At 43.8% G+C, this 16,557-nt stretch overlaps 1 protein-coding gene across 4 annotated transcripts in view; it reads right to left on the bottom strand.

Annotated features, from left to right (window-relative positions):
- The window catches only part of DOCK5 (dedicator of cytokinesis 5), a 271,412-nt gene that overhangs the window by 237,265 nt on the left and 17,590 nt on the right, over positions 1-16,557 (bottom strand). Inside the window, exon 1 of one of the 4 annotated variants that reach the window (XR_004539947.1) lies at positions 13,859-14,254. The exons of 1 other annotated variant lie outside the window; for it this stretch is intronic. Coding sequence is in view for 2 of the 3 variants with exons in the window: in XM_033950083.1 (XP_033805974.1) it covers positions 13,859-13,901 (43 nt within the window). In the remaining variant the exon portion in view is untranslated. Of the gene's footprint in view, positions 1-13,858; positions 14,255-16,557 lie in introns of those variants that run through there. 2 more of the 4 variants (XM_033950083.1, XM_033950082.1) reach the window with 2 other exon arrangements.

Below are 16,557 nucleotides of genomic sequence, written 5' to 3'. Positions count from 1 at the left end.
ACCAAGTACATAGGGGCCAGACCAAATATTGATTTATAACAAAGACAAAAATAATTTAAACAAAACTCGTGCTTCCAGGGGCAGCCAGTGAAGTTTTTGATAATAGGGGCTTATGTGTTCCCATCTTTTCAGCCCAGCAAGACACACCTACAGAGAGTGTGGATGCCAGGATGAGCATGTGCTTGGCCTGGTTTGTACTGTATTAGGAGGACAGCTGAAGGCACAGGGCTCGTACAGGGAGTTGTGTGCAGTATCAGTGCACACACCCTATTTTTTACAACTGTTTAACAAAGAAAACATAAGGCTTGGCAAAGCAGGCTATAAGTTAGTAACCAAAAGATTAAAAAAAAAGAAAACCCAGAGAGCAAAAAACCCAATAACACTCAATTAAATGCTTTATGTACTTGTAATACATGAAATTGGAACCCTTACAGTCCAATACTACTTATTATTTCTATAGTGCTACCAGATGCATGAAGCGCTATACATTAAACATGCAAGAGACGGACCCTGCTCGAAAGAGCTTACAATCTAATTATGACAAGCACACAGGACAAAAGGTGAATCTATCCATGCTGCTCAGGTAGGGAATAACAAGGGAACTGGAAAAACCCTAGCCATCCAAACACACCTTTTTATTTCTTTTCAGGTATTTTAGTAAACTTGGCCATGCAGAGAGGATCCCAAACAACAAATACATTTTAGCCTTGCCTCTAATAGGAAATGAATGCCATACTGAAGAAGTTTTGAAAACTATGAATGAATGTTTGCAGCTAAAGATGCACATGGCCAGAGACAGGAAGGCTCTCTTAACCAACTGGGTAGCAGAGAAAGAATGACCAAACCTTTGGATTACTCAGTGCACTTGGGAATTGGGTTTGGAGATATTAACCAAGAACATTCAAATTAGATCACAATAACTGAGTGATCTAATTCTATAGGAACCCCCTCCCCTCCCCCACTTCTCATACACAAACTGAGCCCCATTATATTCAGAACATAGAACGGAATTGAGGTGTCCAAGCTGGGACATAATTCTGCTGGTATTCAGAAGTGGATCTGTCAATGCAGATTCTTTTCTAAAATATCTCCAAAGCTGCCAAGTTATGAGAGTATTTTAGCCAGCGTGTTTTTTTTAAATTTGCAGTCCTTTTCAGTGTGTTTTTTGTACTCTCTGATTCTACCCACTGAAATCAGATCCCATAATTTACCAGGATAGAGTTGTCAGAAATCTTTCTCCTGGAACTGGGTAACTTGGCAACTCTCTAGCTCAGGGGTGTCAAAGTCCCTCCTAGAGGGCCGCAATCCAGTCGGGTTTTCAGGATTTCCCCAATTAATATGCATGAGATCTATTTGCATACAATGAAAGCAGTGCATGCAAATAGATCTCATGCATATTCATTGGGGAAATCCTGAAACCCGACTGGATTGCGGCCCTCCAGGAGGGACTTTGACACCCCTGCTCTAGCTTTACCCATGAAACCACTCCATTTGAAGCATATGCTTACCTAACTTCATGCTCATTCACATGCTATTACTGCTGCCACACTCACAGCAGGAATCTGCGCTTTCCCTAATAGTTCTGGAGGTGAAATGTGTGGGGAAGGCTGTGAATGGGGGAAAAGGCAAGGGAAATGAATGTGACTGTGGGATGGGGTAGATGTTTCTACCGTAGCTAGGAGCACTTAAAGCTCCAACACTGCTCCGAATTCCTCTCTTCTTCATCCATCTCTCCCTCTCCCCTCCATGCTCGCATCTCCTTTCCCTCCCTCCCTCCCTTCCTTCCTGATGGTTTGGTATCTCAGTCTCCTTCCCTTCCATCTCCCCCTCCCTCTCCATGCTTTGGTATCTCCTCTCTTTCCTTCCCTCCTTCTTTTCTCCCTGGTCTGGAATCTGTCCCCTTCCATGTCCCCATGCCCTGGCATCTTTTCCTCCTCCTCCTCCATGGCCTGGCATCTCCTTTCTTTGCCTCCATCCTTTCTTTCCCCATGGTCTGGCATCTCTCTTTTGTCTCCTCTCCCTTCCTTGGTCTTCCTTCTCCCTCCCTCCCTTTCTCTCTCTCTCTCCCCCATCCTCCAACTGGGTGCAGCATTTCTCTCCCTCTCCCCCCTCTCTCTTTGTCACCCTCCAGTCTGCAGCACAATCTTCACAATTCGTTGCTCTTGGCGTCGGGACTTCTTCTCTGTCGGGTCCCATCTACTTCTCGTTTCCGCAAAGGCAGGACCTGGCACAGAGGAAGGCCCAATGCTAAGAGCAGTGATTTGGGAACATTGCTGCTGCCCGGAAAAGGTTGACGCCAGCATCGATTGTCAGAGCTCCTGGAGCAGTTGTCAGAGCTCCTGGAGCGAAATCCCCCTCTCCCTGGTATGACACTGGTCACTATCCTGCTTATGAAGGGTGGGGCGCCGCTATCCGCAATACATACCCCCACCCTGAGTCACTGACCGCCAAATACCCATTGGTGCTGCAGCTAATACAGATTGGTGGTGGCTCGAATATAAACCAAAGCCTCCATTTTGGGGCCATTTTTCTTTTTTTTCCATGAAAGTTTATTAATTTTTTCAAAAATCGAACAATAAAAGAAAAATTAAAACATTAGAACATATAGAGGCATAATACAGTTATAGTAGACCCAAACATCTTAGTTTATATTCAAGTATATACGGTAGTTAATGAAATATGATACAAACTTGACTAAAAAACTACATTAATTACATCTATTGGGAAAACATATAATAGAATATCAAAATAAAGTATTTCCTTTATGTTTTTGTTTCTTTATGTTTTTCTATATATTACTTTTAAAAGTGGACTAGCTGTCTTGAGGTAGGGAAATTAGGCCAGGCCTACCTCAAGACAGCCTAAGAGATGCCTAAGTTCCCTGAGGTGCCACTAGGCATGCCTGACAGCCACGCAAAGTGATGCCTATAAGTTAGGTATGCCAGACGCCATTTAGAGAATCTGTCCCATGATCTCCTATTCATTGCCATGGTCCATCCAAAAGAATATCACTGCCTATTGAGCCGCAACAGCAAGAGGAAGGGGAGCAAGGTTTATGTTTGTTCATTTTAATAATTAGATTGTAAGCTCTATCAGGCAGGGACTATCTCTTCCGTGTTTAATGTACAGCGCTGCGTGCATCAGCTAGCATAATAGAAATAATACGTTGTTGTTGTTTGATATACCATAATTAAACTATCAAAGAAATTCACAAGTATCGAATATTGCAACATAAATGTAAGAAAGGAACACCATTAAAATGGATAGGATAGAAAGGAAAAAATAGACGAGCTAAGAAAACTCTTTTTAAACAGAGCCCAAGCATTAGATAATAGACTGACAATTGGCAGACTCCAGCCCCCCCTTAAAAGAAAAAAAAAAAAAAAGACTTATAGTTTTAAAATCAAGCTAAGGACAAACCATGCCTCATGTTCCTTCTCAATAACCATATGTATCCCTGAAGAAGTTGCCGGAGAAGACACCGAGGTCATCATGATAGAATATAAGGTTACAGTGAAACAATAGGTCTTATGAACCCAACCTTCAAAAGATAATTTTTAATGAAGAAAACATCTCAGATGTCTGCACTGATATTTAACAATGGTTAAATCAGCCACTAGCAGGTCAAGGTATCTTTAATTGCTCTAAAAACCTTTTACAACTTCTATTACCTATGGCGCCATTTTGATCAGTAGTTAATGCAGAGCTATTCGCACATTAATTTAGACCCCTGAAGAAGCCAAAAATATTGCGAAATGGGTCCTGTCGGGCCATCGGCTAATATTAAAAAGTTAAGTGTCGATTTTCAGTTCTAATGTTCATCTATTAAGAGTTGTGAACATATGTAATAGAAGTTGTGAGAGGTTTTTAGATCACTGAAAGATACCTTGACCCGCTAGTGGCTGATTTAACCATTGTTAAATGTCAGTGGAGGCATCTGAGATCTTTTCCTCTTGTTAAAAATTATGTTTAGAAGGTTGTGTTCATAAGACCTATTGTTTCACTGTGACTTTGCTATAATGACTTATAGCAATGGAGGTTTTTTCCATCGATTTTCCATTAAACTGGCTACTTCCAGGGAAAAGATACTTGGTTGAATGGACTTTGGTGTGATTCTACATGGCTAACCTTAGGTTAATATTCATAAAAATGCTCCGAGTGAATATATGACTTATATAGCTTAACAAATTTCATTCAGAGGCCTCAGTTACACCCCCTCCTCCGCTGAATCAATTCTTTTAGTGAGGAGCATTTGCTCTAAGCATTAGGGAGAGTCAGATGACATTAGCGGCACTGGGAGTTCCTTGAAAAAGCATTTACGAAACATGTTGGACTCCATGTCTCCCAGGTCGTAAAATTATGAAGCTACCTAACAAGCTAAGTTGAAAATTATGTGGAGGGGCATAATCGAAAGGAACGTCTAAGTCCGTTTTCATCCAAGTCACAAGTCGTCCAAAGTAAAAAAGAGCTTAGGACACATTTTCACAAAATGCGTCAAAATTTTTTTTCATTTCGAAAATCGTCTAAGTATACATCCTGCCGATCTGATCGTCCAAGTCGCTACATCATCCATCTTTATACCACATTTTTGTCCAACTTTTCGTCCAAGTCAAAACCACCTAGAACAAGCCCTGTTGGACATGGGAAGGGTCTGCAAAGTGATGGACTGAACACCCAGACATGGCACCTAAATAGTGGGGTACCTTACAGGGCACTGCTGTGAACTTCACAAAAAGGGTGCCATGTCTTCATCTCACTACAGCTCCCTTATAGGTCATGTTGAGCCCCCCAAAAGACCTCCAGAAACCCCTAGACCCACTTATCTACCACCCTAATAGCCCTTATGGCTGCAGGAGCCACTTATATGCCAATACAAAAAGGTTTTGGGAGTGTATAGGGGAGTGCACATGTTTCAGTATCAATGCAGGGATTACAGGGGCTTATGGGCATGGGGCCTCCTCTCCATGGGTCCCTAACCAACCCTCAAGACGGCTTAAGCCACCTCTGTGCAAGACGAATAGGCTTTCCTATGCCAGGCTCCAGGTGATGATGGTCTGGAGGCTGAATTTTAAAGGTGTGATTACGATATTTATGGGGTTGAGGGGGAGGCTCAGTGATCACTGGGGTAGTGTGTGGGGGTCTGTATTAGGTGTTTGCAGTGCTTAACTGGTGACTTTAGGTGGGTTTTTGTGACTTAGACCATGTTTTAAATGGTCTAAGTCACAACGTCCAAGTTCCGTCGATCCTGGGCTGTATAACTTTCGGTTATACATGCAGTACGACTAAGTCTAAGCCGGCCCACGTCCTGCCTAACTCCCGCCCTCGGCACTCCTCCTCAAAAGCCCCGTTTAGCAATGGTTGTTCAGCGGCACTATGAAGGCCTAGGTCGTTTAGAAATACATCCAAAACCCGTTTTTATTATCGGCACTTGGACGTATTTTGACAATGTTCGTCCAAGTGCCGACTTAGGCTGGTTTTTGGACGTTTTTCTCTTTCGATTATTAGCCCCATATTTTATACTTCTAAATATACTTGGTCCTAAAAATTATTAAGAAGAATTACTTTAAATTATGTAATATTTGATTAAATAAAAAGAGGCCAGTGACGATTTATTGCCCAGAGCTCTCCGCTAAAAGAACTGACTTAGCAGAGGAGGGGGTGTAACTGAGGCCTCTGAATAAAATTTAAGCTATATAAGTCATATATTCACTCGGAGCATTTTTTATGAATATTGATTGGTTATAGCTACGAGTATAACGACGCCATAAAATTGGCCATCACAGAGAGAACAGCAACCTTAGGTTATGTCACAAATACACAGTAGATCCCAAAAAGTAGACCCATTTTCCATTATGTTAGTCCCCTGGACCTGTCCTCTGAAAACAGATTACAGAGCTTAATTATACATTCGGTGAAAAAATAGTTTCCATATTTTTTTTTAGTCTGCCCAGTGTAAATTTCATGGCATATCATCTTGTTTTAATATTGTTTGAAAGATACAACTGTCTAAGGCCAGTACTGGGCAGACTTGCACAGTCTGTGTCTGTATATGGCCATTTGGGGGAGGATGGCTGGAGAGGGCTTCAATGGCTGGGAGGATGTAGATGGGCTGGAGTAGGCTTTGACAGAGATTTCGGCAGTTGGAACCCAAGCACAGTACCGGGTAGAACTTTGGATTCTTGCCCAGAAATAGCTAAGAAGAAAAAATTAAAAAAATTTAAATTGAATCAGGTTGGTCAGACTGGATGGACCATTCGGGTCTTTATCTGCCGTCATCTACTATGTTACTATGCCTTTTATTTGACAGTTCCATCCTACTCATGATATTATAAACTTCTATTCTATCCCTTTCTCAAGTCATCTCTTTTCCAAGCTGAAGAATGTGGCCAAGGGTTTTCTATCATTGCCTAGGATGCCAAAAATCCTTCTGGAATTAGGTTCTCAGACACTTCTGATGGCACCCTTAGGAAGGGGTCTTCAGCAGACTCTAGGTCCAATTTCAATCCTTCCCCTCTCAATCTCATGGCACACCTCACTGTAGACTTCCAGATCATCTCACTTTGCCTAAAGCTATATGAAAAACTGAGATGTATGTCAGGAACCCCCCCCCCCACAAGTTGAAACAGAGGTTAATGGCTTGTTAATGGGAAGCATCATGCCTTTTCAACAAGTTAAAATCTCTGTTTCTGCAGTTCAAGAAACAGTGAAAAGAAATCTTGTAGCTCAAGAGTGTTTTCCCTGGAAATAACATTAGATGAGTCAGCAATGGCGGAGAGATCAGGCATTTTTGTCAGATTATACATTACAGTTTATTAAACATTTAGTATCCCACATTAAGGTAAAACACCTCCAAAGCAGCTGTGACTGGGTGTGCGTCCGTCACCAGAAACCCCCAAATTAAAGAAGGCCTCAGTGAAAACGCACTACCCGAAAACAGCATGGGTTTAAAGCCACGAACAGATACCATTGATGAAACTCATTTGCAAATAGGTTTGCATACAGACACTGCAAAGACACCTGGGAGCTCACTACTTACCCCGAGGAAAAAAGGGGTGACAAAACAAGATTTCCAAGGCTAGTAGCCTGAAAAGAGAGAGCTTATCAGGAGCTTTTGGGCAACCCTTGAGGGGATGAATGTTGACATTTGCTTAACCCTTGGTAGGCCAAAAGGATCCTGATGTGGCCAGCATGTGGCCAAGGACTGTGGAGGCTGGAGCAGGTTTAAGGATACTCAGAGTGACTGGCGGTGACCTGAGTGACCAAAAAGGCAAATCATCACAGCAGCTTACAGTTCTAGAACACTAAGGATAAAGAAAAGGTATATGTGATTCCAAAAAGACAATAACATGAAAGTGAGGGTGAAAGGTAGCACTACAAATATGAATAGGAAAGAGGAAGGTGGAAAAAATATAAGGGCAGATGTATGCCCTCACAGAGTCATTATGAAAAAAGATAAGAGGCACCAATGTAGCTTATGAGAAGGCATAGGGGAAGCTATGACAACAAGTCCCATCCCCCACTGCCCAACCGCAAAGTGTTAAGTTTGCTTTTGCACTTTATAGGCACTGTATTATTGATGAGACCTGCATTTGCAATATTGACTGACAATGATTGACTACAAGACCAGTGATCAATCAGGAACCAATAATGAAAGCAGCAGAACCAAATTATCACTTGCTGTAGGCTGTTTGATAATAATCGAGGCAGCGAGACTACGTATTATAAGGATCCCCACAGACCATAGCCACGGACTTCATGATCCCTTCAGTGCAGGAGGCACTTCGCATGGGGCATACTGAGCCAACAAATTCCTCCTTTTACAGGGAAGACAGGGTAGGATGGAGCCTGTCAGTGCATGTGAGCTCAGTGAAACTACATTAATTGCTGCTCCTACTGCAATTAGAACAATCATTGCCACTACACAGGAAGCCATGGAGAAGCCACTAATTATTCCTGGGATCAGTAGAACAAAATCTTGATACTCTTTGGGATTCAGCCAGGTACTTAAGACCTGGGTTTACCACCGTTAGAAGAAGGATACTGAGCTAGATAGACCATCGGGCTGACCCAGTATGGTAATTCTTATGTTCTTATGTGACGTTAGTCCACTTCCATCTGACAAAGGTGCTAACGTTTCAAAATATCTGAGGGGTAGCAAACACCCCCTCCCTAGATGGCAGAACACCCAGAGATGGATGTCACCCTACAGAGCTGGCTCCTACACTGTCTCATTCAGTTTGGTGCAGGTCAAGAGAGGGAACCCTTTTGGCCTAGATTCCAGCACCTTTGAGCTAGAACAAGAATCCTGTTGAGCAGTATGAAACTTCTGTCTCCAGGCTGATAACAAAACATACAACCTCACCTTAATGGCAGCCTGACTCCTACCTGGATAAGGCCTGCTGACTGAGTCACAGTCAGATTTTAATCAGAACGTACCTAGAAAGTGCATCTGAAAATCCAGGCAGACTATTCAGGTTTCAGGTTTATTTAAAAATTTGATATACTGCCTTATCAAAATTCAAAGCGGTCTATTCTGGGGCAATGTAGAATGGAGGCTGGACAAAGCCAGTAGGCAACCAGTTATTGGCAATATTCAGAGTGCTAACCAGGAAACTGGATAAAGGTAGGACAGCAAAAAGGCTACCTTTTATTGGCCACCTATCCAGATACCAGTCTAAATATTATCAGCAACCAGGTAGACAGTGCCACTCAAGTATCTGGGTATGGCTACTCAGTGGCATAGTGAGGGTAGGAGGTGCCCAGGGTGGTGTTACCCCCCTATGCCCTCCACTCTGCCCCCCAGTCCTTCCCCACCCCCATGCCACACTCGTGCCCTCCCTTCCCCCCCATACCTCTTTAAATCTTCACCAGCGTAAGCAGTTTCTCCAGCCTGCTACTTGCGCCGGCATTGGCTTTCCCTCTGACATCACTTCCTGACCCCGCAACCTAGACGTGATTTCAGAGGGGAGCCAGACCAGATAAACAGCTCATTCTGGCAAAGATTTAAAGAGGTATGGAGGGGGGGCAAGTATGGCGAGGGGGGACAGAGAGGTGCCAGCACCCTCACCAAGATGACGCCTGGAGATGGTCTGCCCTCCCCAGCCCCTTCTCCTTATTACATCACTGTTAGTACTGAATATAAGAAATGCACAGCTGCTGGTGTTTAAATACACAACAATGGCCGAAGATTGAATGTTAACCTATACATTTTGGAGCTGGACTCACAATTCTGTTATGAAAGAAAAGGGACTGTGATTTGTCAATTATACCAAATAATTTCCTTTTGCCTGATCAGTGGGAATCAAATCTTTTATGAAGTGAAAAATTAGTTTACATACGGTATTTGCCATTGTCATATACACACAGAAAAACAGCAGGCATTCCTTTGAGTGTCTGCCTGTGTAATCTGAGATTTTCAACCCCTACATTAATGCTGCCAAAAGATATCCTGTTCCTGTATAGGAAGTGTAAAATATTATGGGCTGTGCCCATGCCAGGATGCTAGTAACAGTTACCTAGAGCCTGTCCGAAACAAACTAGAGAATGAATAGCAGAGAGCCCTGTATCTGATTGTGCTCATAGTGTGGCGCAGTGGTTAAAGCTACAGCCTCAGCACACTGATGTTATGGGTTCAAACCCACACTCCCTCCTTGTGACCTGGGCAAGTCACTTAATCCCCCCATTGCCCCAGGTAGATTGTGAGCCTTCCAGGACAGATAAGGAAAAATGCTTGAGTACCTGAATAAATTCATGTAAACTATTCTGAGCTCCCCTGGGAGAACAGTATAGAAAATAGGGCTCATAGACAACGGCGCGAAAGACAAAAGCGCACGCCGACAATTGAGCACAGCGCGCGCCGCCGCGCAGCTCTAAATTACAGTTTTTAGGTGCTCTGACGGGGGGTTTTGTTGGGGAACCGCCCCAGTTTACTTAAAAGACATCGCGCCGGCGTTATGGGGGGTTGTAACCCTCCACATTTTACTGTAAACTGAACTTTTTCCCTAAAAACAGGGAAAAAGTGAAGTTTTCAGTAAAATGTGGGGGGTTACAACCCCCCCCCACCCCCCACAACGCGGCGCCCCGTCGGAGCACTAAAAACAGTAATTTAGAGTGGTGCGGCGGTGCGCGCTGCACTCAATTGTCTGGGCGCGCCTTTGTCCCGGTGCGCTTTTGACCTGACACCAAAAAATAGAATAAATAATATCATTCTTACAGAATTATAGTCTTACTAATCCTAAATGAACAGATGCATCCAGTGAAAAGACCTCCGATACAGGGATGACCAGCAGGATAAGAGATGCTTATATACTGATCATATGCAAAGAGTGCATGGAGTTGCACTGTACCCTGGCTGCCCTAGGAAGTCCATACTGCTCAATGACAATAGAAGAATAAGGCCTGCTCTTCAAGATGACTAAGTTCTAAGTTTTCCAAGAACATAAAAATAGCCTTACTGGGTCAGACCAATGGTCCATCAAGCCTGGTGGCCAATTCAAGTCACTAGTACCTGGCCAAAACCCAAGGAGTAGCAATAGTCCATGCTACCGATCCAGGGCAAGCCACACAATATTACAACTCCATGTACTCAGCTGCAAGGGGGGGGGGGGGGGAGATCCAGGTTAGCCTCATGTTTTGTTTTTTAAAGGTATGAAGCTATACAACCTCTACACCGCTGTCCTCCAAGTGTCCAGCCTATCAATGTTTACCACAAGTGTGTCTACTTAAATCACTTTATAAGAAAATTTTTGTTTCTTTTTTTAATAATCTGGGGGTAAGCATGAGCTTGGACCTTCTTAATCCCCCTTGCCCTGGGTGATATTTAACTGCTTATTAATCTCCTGTGCTCCCAGAGCAATTTTCCTTGGACTGCTGATCCAGATCTATCTTTACGCCACTGCTTGTAAGGGCCTGTAGTCCTGTTTTCCCAAGGGCATGGGTGTCAAAGTCCCTCCTCGAGGGCCGCAATCCAGTCGGGTTTTCAGGATTTCCCCAATGAATATGCATAAGATCTATAAGCATTCAAAATATGGCGTAATTATTAGTTGTTATAGCCCTGGTTGATATCACAGACCAAAATAGTAAACACACAATCCCAGGCTGTATATCACCTTCTTACGAAAACTGTGTTTTACCTTATACAAGTAGCCTCAGCCCCACCACTCCACCGCTATATCACTTTTCTATTGCGGGAAGAATTACGTGAGAGCTCATCATTGGCTGCTTATTCTAATTTTTCTAGTGGAATTTACTAATTTTTAAAAATTCCTTTCATCATGGTAACCAACAAGTTTACTGCTCTGGAAAAAGGAAGCACGCAAGTGAGTACTTCTTTTTCATCCATTTGGGATGACTCAAGCTCCTGAAGAAGGAGCTCCCGCTGAGCAAATCTAGCTCTAAGTTATGCCTGTCTTATAGACTTTTCTGGGTATCCTCGTTCCCTAAACCTTTCAGATAGGGCTCTAGCTTGTATCTTAAACTCTCCTAGAGTGGGATTTAAAGAAATATTTTCTAAAGGAATTTTTAAAAATTAGTAAACTCCACTAGAAAAATTAGAATAAGCAGCCAATGATGAGCTCTCACGTAATTCTTCCCGCAATAGAAAAGTGATATAGCGGTGGAGTGGTGGGGCTGAGGCTACTTGTATAAGGTAAAACACAGTTTTCGTAAGAAGGTGATATACAGCCTGGGATTGTGTGTTTACTATTAAGATCTATTAGCATGCACTGCTTTCATTGTATGCTAATAGATCTCATGCATCTTTATTGGGGAAATCCTGAAAACCCAACTGGATTGAGGCCCTCGAGGAGGGACTTTGACACCCATGCCCTTGGGAATCCAATTGGGAAGTCAGAACTTCAAGTCCCTACATGCAATTATTTAAACCTAGGACTAGATCAACTCTGCTGGGCCAACCTGTAGCCAGCTGGCAACTTTAAAAGGCCAGCACAGAAACTGAAGCTGATATATGAACTAAAGCTTATGATTACTGTTAAAATCTTTTCTTCCTCTCTGAAGGGTACAGATTAATTTAGGGCCCTTTTACTAAGATGCATTAGGAGTTAACATATGCCTAAAAGCATCTTAAGATGGTGAACTGCAGGACATGCTCAGGCATCCTGCGATAAATGCCAGATGTCCATGTGGTAACAGCACGCAAAAAAAAATTCTGATTTTTTTTTTTTTTTTAATGGCATGTTTGGGGGCAAAGAGTGAGTGTTCTTGCACTAATCAGTTAGCACAGCTACATTACCACACAATAACTTATTTGTGCAGGAACAGTACGCGAGCACTTACTGTCTACAAAATGGATGGTGGTAAGCGTTCACTCAGTTGTTGGTTTTTTTTTTACATGGCTGGGCTCCTTTTACTAAACAATGCTAGAGGATTTTAGAGTGGGCCAGCAACGTAAATGCTCCGATGCTCACAGAAATCTTATGAGCGTCAGAGCTTTTATATCGCCAGCTCACGCTAAAAATCTCTAGCGCCGTTTAGTAAAACCCATCGTTAGTGATGACTTTTAATAGAAAAGGCCATTTTTACAGCTGCGGTAAAAATGGCCTTAGTGTGTGGGAAAAACCTGCACAATAGTATATGCCAGGGGTAAGCAATTCCAGTCCTCGAGAGCCGGAGTCAGGTCAGGTTTTCAGGATATCCACAACAAATATGCATGAGATGGATTTGCATCTCAAGGAGGTAGTGCATGCAAATCCATCTCATACATATTCGTGGATATCCTGAAAACCTGACCTGGCGGCTCCGGCTCTCGAGGACGGGAATTGCCTACCACTAGTCCAGAGGAACTCTCTCTCACTCACTGTTCTGGGAGAGCCATTAGTTCTCCATTCTGCTGCCCAGTTTCTTAACACTTTCATATCACAACCCAAACCAGCACTACTCAACTTTTGGAAGGATAAGAACACAGGGACCCTCCAGTGGAAGTTAGAAAATATAGATGGGAAGTGCCTTAAGTGCCAGGTGGTGTATAATCACATCTACTGTAATTTGGCAGGTGGCCTGACATCAAGAAACATGGTACAGTTGGCACCTTGTCTGGTTCATCCCTAAACCCATTGTTCACCAGCCTCAGAGACGGTTAACAAAAGAAATTCAAGCAGAGCTCACATACAGGTGGGAAAGATCCCAGTTTCTCAAGGTTTACAGTGACAGGGAAAGGCCACAGCTTGAACATCTTTGGTAAGGCTGACACTGCAGTACATATGTGTGTAGGTCATTCATTAGCCTTCCTGTGAGATTAGTTGAGATCACCAAAAAAAAAAAAAAAAGCAATCAACGCATGTCTTTTTTCGCCTTGCTGCCTTCGTGTCACTATATGACAGGTTTAACAGCGTGCTGCCCCCCTCTGGATGTGTGTGTGTGTGTGTGTGTGTGGGGGGGGGGGGGTTATGCATGTGGTCCTGTAATTACCTTTCTTCAGCTTAAGGCAAATCAAAGCAGTTGAAATAGACGCCGGCAAAGGGACGATCAAAGTGATTTAAACATAGCACAACCTTCTCAGACATCATTCCTTCCCTTCTAAAAGTCATCCCACAATTCCCCCCTCCCCTCCCCCCAAACAAAGTCAAGTCCAGATTTCCCTTCACAGACAAGTCCAGCTATTTCAGTGTGTTTAGAGGCGTCTAAACAAAATGTTCAGGGAAATACAGTATCCCCTCGCCTGATTGCCAAAGCCATCAGCTTTGTCCAGATTTAATTTCTATCTTCAAATCAAACCGAGATTTAACAGAAGAAAAAAAAAAAAAAAAAAAAACCCTGGGCGAAAACTCCTTCCAGGAAGGAAACTGCAGGGACTTAAGAGCGCGTCTTTGGAGGGGGGGGGGGGCAGGGAAACCGTACTCACCAACCCCGTACTTTTCCCTCTTGGTGGGGATCCAGCGGGCCATGTCTACCCTCCTGCGCGCCTTTTTCAGAGGTCCCTGCCCTCCTGCGCCGTTCCGCCCCACTGCCGGCGACCCTGCATCGCGCCGCCACCGCACGGAGCCACGATCAGCTGGACCCGGGCTGCGTAAAAACTTCTCTCTCCCTTCCTGCTCCCGCTCCAAACTACGGATGCCAGAAGTGACAATCCACCCCCTCGTTTTCCCCTCCTCCTGCTCCGATTGTTACTTTTCCCTCCACGTCTGCTTCGGGCGATGCTTCGCTTTACTTTCGCGGGTCGGTTGGCAAGGGCTGGATATGAGTGGCGGGGCGGGGGAGAGGGGGGGGTGGCACTGCTGGGCCCGAAAGATTTAGCCGATGTGGACTGATCTCACTGTAGCAACAGCTGGGCCTCGGCCGGGACCGTGTGGTCAGAGCTACATAAGCAAACTTCTGCTGCTCTTTTTTTTTTTTTTCTTTCTTTCTTTTTGTTGGTCCTTTAAACCCCCTCCTCCTCGAGTTCCTGCTGCCACCTATTGAAACTCGCTGCCTTTGTTGCATTTTCATTTGAATCTCTTTGCTTTTTATCCCCTGTGTGTAATTTCAACGTCTACCTGCGAGAAATAGCAATAAAACAAACAAAAGAAGATGAAACCCTTTTTATTGGACGAAAATACAGCTTTTGAAGGAATACCTTCTTTGGATCAAAAATGAGGAAATTATGACATACTCTAACCTGGTGGGAAAAATCATAAAATAATCCCACCCCTGCTTCTCTAATACCTATAGATAAGTCAGTACATAAAGAGGGGACACCTTGGGCACTAACAGTACACTCAATCCTCGATGATTTTTTTTTTTTAACATTTTATAGAAATTTTTCAAATACAAAAATGTACAAATAAAACAATAGAATAGTACAATACAATAAGCTGAATACTCTCAAGCCATATATAATGGAGTCATCGTCATATAAGGTTAACATTTAAATCCTTACAAAACTCATCGAGAGGAGCCCAAATCCCAGTAAAACTGGCAATATTATTTTGTTTGAATGCTATTATTTCTTCATATTTCCTGATGACACAAAAGTGATTCCACCATTCATGAAAGTTAAGATTAGAATTATCCTTTCAATTACAGATAATATGGTGAATAGCAAGCGCATATATTCATATATATATACAATATAATCTTATTAATCTTATACATATTCATATATCCTCTATAATAAAATCCTAAGCACGCATGCGCACTTAGGACAGCGTGTTTCCTGACATAAGAACATAAGAATTGCCACTGTTGAGTCAGATCAGTGGTCCATCATGCCCAGCAGTCCGCTCATGCAGCGGCCCTCTGGTCTAAGACCAGCACCCTAACTGAGACTAGCCCTATTAGCGTACGTTCTTGTTCAGCAGAAACTTATCTAACTTTGTCTTGAATCCCTGGAGGATGTTTACTCCTATAACAGCCTCTGGAAGAGCGTTCCAGCTTTCTACCACTCTCTGGGTGAAGAAGAACTTCCTTATGTTTGTACGGAATCTATCCCCTTTCAACTTTAGAGAGTGCCCTCTTATTCTCCCTACGAAGAGGCCCAGTTTCTCTAATCTTTCGCTGTAGGGCAGCTCCTCCATACCCTTAACCATCTTAGTCGCTCTTCTCTGGTCCCTTTCAAGTAGTACCGTGTCCTTCTTCATGTACGGCGACCAGTGCTGGACGCAGTACTCCAGGTGAGGTTGTATCATGGCCCGATACAGCGGCATGATAACCTTCTCTGATCTGTTCGTGATCCCCTTCTTTATCATTCCTTGCATTCTGTTTGCCCTTTTTGCTGCCGCCGCACATTGTGTGGACGGCTTCATCAACTTGTCAATCAGAACTCCCAAGTCCCTTTCCTGGGAGGTCTCTCCAAGTACCGCCCCGGACATCCTGTATTTGTGCATGAGATTTTTGTTACCGTCTACATGAGATTTTTGTTACCGCCAGAGAAACCTCCATAGGCATCGGAACGGACAAACAACCAGGTGGCGATGTATTATGTCAACAAACAAGGGGGTACAGGATCCCTGTCCCTTTGCCAAGAAGCTCTAAGGCTCTGGGATTAGGCCATACGAAACAACATCTTCCTCCGAGCAGTCTACATCAAGGGCCAGCGGAACTGCCTGGCTGACAAATTGAGCTGCCTCCTCCAGCCGCACGAATGGACGCTACACTCCTCCACTCTGCAGCAGATGTTTGCTCGATGGGGGACTCCACAGATAGATCTGTTCGCCTCCCCCCTCAATCACAAGTTGCCTCATTTCTGCTCCAGGATTTACTCCCCGGACCGTCTTGAAGCGGATGCTTTCCTTCTCGATTGGACGGACCTGTTCCTCTATGCGTTCCCTCCATTCCTTCTGATTCTGAGGATTCTCGTCCAGCTCAAGTCTGTCCATACTACCATGATTTTGATAGCACCTCAGTGGCCCAGGCAGCCGTGGTTCTCCCTTCTGCTTTGACTCAGTGTCAGGGAGCCTCTGCTTCTGCCTGTGTTTCCTTCGCTGCTGCATCCCAATCTGCAATCTCTGCACTTAACGGCTTGGTTCCTCTCGACGTGATTCCTTCTTTCCATTTCTCTGTCTGTTCAGGATGTTCTCGAGGCCTCTCGGAAGATTTCCACTCGCCAGTGCTAATCTCAGAAAT

This window comes from Geotrypetes seraphini, chromosome 6 (assembly GCF_902459505.1).
Source record: "Geotrypetes seraphini chromosome 6, aGeoSer1.1, whole genome shotgun sequence".
NCBI lineage: Eukaryota > Metazoa > Chordata > Amphibia > Gymnophiona > Dermophiidae > Geotrypetes > Geotrypetes seraphini.
This window is presented reverse-complemented; position numbering and strand designations above follow the sequence as displayed.